At 40.5% G+C, this 5,774-nt stretch overlaps 1 protein-coding gene across 2 annotated transcripts in view; it reads left to right on the top strand.

Annotated features, from left to right (window-relative positions):
* Positions 1-5,739, top strand: part of SNRPA1 (small nuclear ribonucleoprotein polypeptide A') — a 6,080-nt gene extending 341 nt beyond the window's left edge. For both annotated transcript variants that reach the window (XM_026856124.1, XM_026856125.1), the window contains exons 2-9: positions 519-666; positions 1,167-1,245; positions 1,616-1,662; positions 2,378-2,480; positions 3,015-3,094; positions 4,351-4,426; positions 4,847-4,940; positions 5,517-5,739. In XM_026856124.1, coding sequence (XP_026711925.1) covers positions 519-666; positions 1,167-1,245; positions 1,616-1,662; positions 2,378-2,480; positions 3,015-3,094; positions 4,351-4,426; positions 4,847-4,940; positions 5,517-5,575 — 686 coding nt within the window. In that variant the 3' untranslated portion in view covers positions 5,576-5,739. The remainder of the gene's footprint in view (positions 1-518; positions 667-1,166; positions 1,246-1,615; positions 1,663-2,377; positions 2,481-3,014; positions 3,095-4,350; positions 4,427-4,846; positions 4,941-5,516) is intronic.
* The last annotated feature ends 35 nt before the right edge of the window (positions 5,740-5,774 follow it).

Here is a 5,774-nt window from a genome sequence, read left to right on the forward strand (position 1 = left end):
GTGCTTGGGGGGGGCGGTGCGGCCTGTCCGGGGAGGGCTGAGGCCTGTGGGGCCTGCGGCCTTCAGTGGGAGGAGGGGCTGCAGTAGGATGGGGGCGGTTGCTGGAGGGGCCTGCAGTAGCCCGGGGGCTTGGGAAGGGGGGTTAAAGAGGTTCCAGTGTCAGGGGAACCTGGGGGTGGGGAATGGAAGGGGACTTTGGGGGAAACGTCGGAAGAACCTGCAGTGATGGGGGTGTGCCCAGGAAGGTGGGCTTGGGCTGAGGGGACACATAGAGAGAGGGACTTGGGGTGTTTGCTTAGGGGGAGGAAAAGGAATGCTTTGAAAAGGCTGCGGGGGCTTTTGGCTTTGAGGGGGAGAGTTTGGTCTGTGAGTGATGCGGAGGAGAGTCGTTCGGGGGTGTTTTGACTAAGACTATCTGCGTTCTCGGTGCATCCCGATATGCCTCCTACACATGCTGTCTCTTGCTTTGTTCAGCTCTCTTGTGGGCATCTGATTCCTGTCTTGAACTCTCTCCCCAGGCTATAAAATCCCTGTTATTGAGAACTTGGGTGCCACTCTGGACCAATTTGATGCAATTGATTTCTCTGACAATGAGATCCGTAAACTGGATGGATTCCCTCTGTTGAGAAGGCTGAAAACTCTTCTGATGAATAACAATAGGATTTGGTAAGCGGTTGTATTTTGGCCAGATGGGACTCTGCGGCAGAGGAAAATGCTCTTGGGAGAGAAGTGTGTGTGTCCTTCACTGCTGGATAAAAGTTGTTTTATGGAAAAAAAAAATGTCACTGAGGACTATGTAGGCCCTCTTTGAGTTGCCTGACTCATTCACTGCAAAAGTCAGTCTTCATTTTTCGACAAGACACAGATGCAGAATTTGGAATCTGGATGGAACTTTGGATTTCAGTAATCACCCTCATATAGACAAGAAAACAGGGACACCTGCAAGTGAATGAATATAATAAATTTCATATTGCATCTTATGGTGACGACTGGTATTTATTGCCAGCTTTACAGAAAAAGTGTTGTAGTGGATGCTAACCCAAACTTTTGCCAGTGTTAGACTGGGTTGTTTTATTGAGAGATCTCTGTGTTATCGTATCTTTGTGTGTCTTTTCACCATTGCTAATTTTGGGCATAAGTTAAACCTGTTTTTTGTTCTTCTTTAGTCGGATTGGTGAAAACCTTGAACAGGCTCTGCCCAACCTGACAGAGCTCATTCTTACCAACAACAACATTGCTGAATTGGTAAGCTGTCAATGGGAGATAAATCTAAACAGGCTTAGATTTTGTGTTTGCCATCTTTCTAATGAAAGTTTTTCCCGAGATAAGTGTCATATGCTTTTGGTAATGGTTCTTTTTCCTTAGAGTAATATCGTATGGTTCTGGTAATAGGTAATGGTGTACGTATTTTAATGAGCATAATTTGCAGCATGCAGTGGCACAGCAGTCACAAAGTCTTAGTGGGTTTCCTGTTCAACTAATTGCAGTAATTCTAGTTACTACCAATCAATAATTCTCACTGGTCTCTAAAATAGATACAAGTTCAGGAGCTTTGTTTTCAAATGTTTGATTTTTCACTAAATGGGTGATTTCTTATTGTGTTCCTATTACGTAGGGTGAACTGGATCCCTTATCAACTATTAAATCGTTGACTTACCTGAGGTATGTAATCTTGAAAAGAAAAATTACTCGTTGCTGTTTGAACTCTGCTGCTGGCCTGGCTCTGGTTTGATCTGGAATGCTCTCCCTTTTATGAGCTGTGACATGTTCTTTATGCCTAAAAATTGAATTGATAAACGTTTCCACTACACTTCAGAAATACCAGATATCTAATAGCCGAGGCTTTATATTACTGCCAGGCTGTTGGACCAATGAGGTGTAATGTCTCTATAAACCAATATGCAAGCATTGAGGTAACCCTAACCTTTAAAAACCTAAAAACTAAAGGTTTAAACTGTTGTTACAAGATACTTTGAAATACATGTAATACTACTGAAAAGGCATTGTTTATGTTTGGTATAAGGGCCAAAAAAAAGAAAAACAACTTGTCCTGTGATTTTTCGGTTGATCAATGTCCAGGTAGCAAATGTTATGCTTTAGTTATTAGGTTTTGGGTTTTTTTTTAGTATTTTGAAGTTGTTCTTTATGTTGTTCTTCGATAAAATCTACTTAATTGACAAAATAAAGTGCAAGTTTTTACTGTAGTTTTCATAATATCAAAGAATACTGTCACTAGGCTATTTAATGGTGTTATTTGTCGTCTGTTATAGCAGAAGGTACATGAATGCATTTTAAGTATAATAATGTGTTTCAATATAAGTGTATTTTAAAATATTTTATATTAAGAAACTCTTTATAACTTTTATTTACTTTGTAGCGTTTTAAGGAATCCTGTAACAAATAAGAAGCATTACAGATTATATGTAATCCACAAAGTTCCCCAGGTCAGAGTGCTGGATTTTCAAAAAGTGAAACTCAAAGTAAGTCTGCTGTCTTTTGATTCTGCACAAGATGGATATTTTTTTTTCTTGTTACGTTCTTGCAAATTCATTGGTAACAGTAATGCTGTAGTTATAGATTTTATTGAAACTGTATATCCTAAGTGGCTCTAAAACATGCTCTTTGTCTTCTTGCATGGTTTCATTCTGTTAAGGATGTAGTCTGTTTAATTGTGTCTAATTAAGTTTTACTGCCTTTTGTTTGTTTAGTCTGATTCTTTTCTGGTCCTCTGGGGTTGGTAGAAAGACAGATCTCTAGAGAAAGAAATGAGTGATTGCAACAGAGCTCTCTGCTTTCAGTGGAGTGTGGGAAAGAGTTCTTACTCTTAGAGCACTAGGTTGATAGATCTTGAGTCTGAGCGTTTGGGCGATGTTCATGTGCTTGTTCTTACATCTGGTCTCCACGTGCCAATGTTCACTGATGAAGATGAGCCAAAGCGTCTTTCTTTGCAAAGACAGAAGCTTTGCAAAATGCAGTGTTCTTAAATTAACTTTGTATGTGTGATATCGCTGTAGGAGCGACAGGAGGCAGAGAAAATGTTCAAGGGCAAACGGGGTGCACAGCTTGCAAAGGATATTGCCAGGAGAACAAAAACGTAAGATAAAAAAACCAAATTTACACTGGCATTCTCCTTCAGAAACACCACTTTCTTTGTGTGCGGTATTAGGCAGTAAACTGAAATACCAGCTACTGGCAGGATGCCTTAAAAGCTTTGTTAGCCAGAAGTGCCTTGTCCAAATATCCCGATTTTTGGATGGTGGTGAATACATCTCAGAAATATTTTGAAAGATAGATTTGGCCAGGGTGGATTGATTTAAGTCTACAAGCAGGAAACCTTAATCTGATTTGAAAATTTTTGTTACTTAATGGCAGAGAAGTGGTTATTGTTTATTTTGCTTTTTTTTTTTCTCTTAGATGATTAGTAACTAACTTTTTTTTGTTTTGTCAGGGAATATGAACTGTAAAATCTGCTGTAGTTAGGAGGATAAATGCAGGTGAAAATCTTCAGTTAAGCTATTACAAATACGTTTATTCAGTTTAGTTCTTAAGTGGTACATCATATGTTTTGTTTTATCTTTTATCAATTGATTTGGAAATCAGACTTTGAATCATGTCTGGCAACAGCATTTCCAAATTCATAGTTAAATAAAAAAATATCTTGAACATATTTAACATTTTAAACTGTAATAGATGGACTTTGGTTTATGAGTGGAAAGGGGTGCAGGTCTGCGATAGTTTTACAATAAGCAGATGATTGAACTAAATAAACATCTGAAGAAGGTCTTTCAAAACAGCAAAAGCAGTTGCAGCAGTCTGATGATGGGTCAGCACTTAAGGAAATTCTTTCCAGCTGATTAGTTTGTAATACCCATTTTCACAAACTACAGGGTTTTATTTTTTCTTAAAGCAGCGGCAGATAACCTTTTTCTTTTGAGTGTTAATATTACATCTAGTCTAGTGTAGGCTTTCATATAAGCTGTTATAATACCGTAATAGGCATTTAAGAACAGGAAACCCAATTTCATTTGCTTTTTATTTATCCACCCTGCTTTTGTAATGGTGGCAGGCCACCTGAGTGTTCAACAACATCCAAATCGAACAGCTTTTGTCAACTGCTTAATTTATAAAGTTAAGGGCTGCCTCTGGGCAGATGAAAAAGTGGGGGGGGAATGGGACAGCGAGGACAAGTTGCTGGTGTTTCTGAAGGAGGTAATTCTTCACTGTATCAGTTTGTTAACAAAGATAAGATACTACACTTGATTGAATTAAATGCTTCCAAACCTAGTTTGGAAGCTAAGAGAAGCGCATGCTCTTCAGAAGGTGTAATGGATCTTTATTTTTCCTTTGAAGCTTCAATCCAGGTGCTGGTCTGCCAACTGACAAGAAGAAAGCTGGGCCTTCCCCAGGGGACGTTGAGGCAATTAAGGTAAATATGTCAGGGCAGCACACGTAGGCAAAAATAGGGGAGAAAGAGTCGTGGAACCAAACTGAACAAATGTTTCCTTCCTCCTGGCAACCTCAGCTTCTGTTCAGGCAAATAGAACAGTGTATAAACTTTGGTTTAGGTGCTTTTTCTGTGGTTTTTCTTCTGTTATGACATACCTGGGTTTTGAGAATTAAATAGTCTCTGAGCTTAGAGTTCTCCCAAGATAGAGCAGTTTGTTTAATAAGGGGGAAAGTAAGATTGAGCTTTGTCATTTGTAGAATTTTGTAGAACTAGAGTTTTGTAGAACTTTTGGTAGAAGCTTAGCATCACGTAATTGGAGAAAATCTCATGCTTATTCTAAACAGACTAATGGATGTACTGTATGTGAAGATTCATCCTGTTCTTTTGTCTGTTTTTTAGACTGCTATAGCAAATGCCACAACTTTGGCTGAAGTGGAGCGACTGAAAGGCTTACTACAGGCTGGTCAAATTCCGGGCAGAGAGCGAAAATCAGGTCACTCTATACTTCTATTTCTTTTTTTCCCAAACAGAATCTTCATTTCTTTGTTGCTCCCTGATGCTTTATGTTCTTACAGTAGGGAGTTACGTTGGAAGGGTCAGGTAGGGGTTGAAAAAACTGTTTAAAATGAGCATAACTTTTATTAATAGTTAGAATGACTGTGAACTACATCCATAAGGCTCTTAATTGGTCGATCATCTGCCTGGCCTCTAGAGTGTGGTTCTGGGCTGTTAACCGGACTCCCTCCAGAGCAAGGTGGCAAACATCAGCCCTAAGTGTTATTAAAAAAAAAAAAAAAGGATTAATTACGAAGTATATTTGGACTCTCTTCTGAGCGTTAGTGTCTCAGGTAGGGGTATTCTGAGAGGTCTCTGCATGGACTTAACTGCAGATGGGCAATATTACCTTTTTCTCTATTAGTGCTATGTAGAGTTTTGTTTTTGTAGTCGTTTTCTAAGAGCTCACATTACTAATGCCCCTCTTTGGGTGGCAGAAATTAATACTGTCTCTGTGGGAAAGAAAACTTGACATTTGGAGCGACTGCTCTAAAACTCTGACGTGCTCTTTCAGCCCCCTCGGAGGACGCTGAAGAAGAAATGGAAGAAGACACGGTGCCCAACGGATCGTAGGCCCGGGCCTGGCCCAGGCCCTCCCTTCTTCCCAGCGGCCCTTCTCTCCCTGCCGGGTGGCTCAGGGCGGCGCCCCCGCGAGCAGCCGCCCCCCTGCCTGTACCCTGTCCTTGCGCATTTCGGGGTTCACTATTGGGGTTCAATAAACGAACGTTTCCTTTTTCCCCTCCGTGGTGCGGCGTCCCCTTGCCCGGGGCGG

Source organism: Athene cunicularia (assembly GCF_003259725.1).
Source record: "Athene cunicularia isolate RWA chromosome 10 unlocalized genomic scaffold, athCun1 chr10_part1, whole genome shotgun sequence".
Classification (NCBI taxonomy): Eukaryota; Metazoa; Chordata; class Aves; order Strigiformes; family Strigidae; genus Athene; species Athene cunicularia.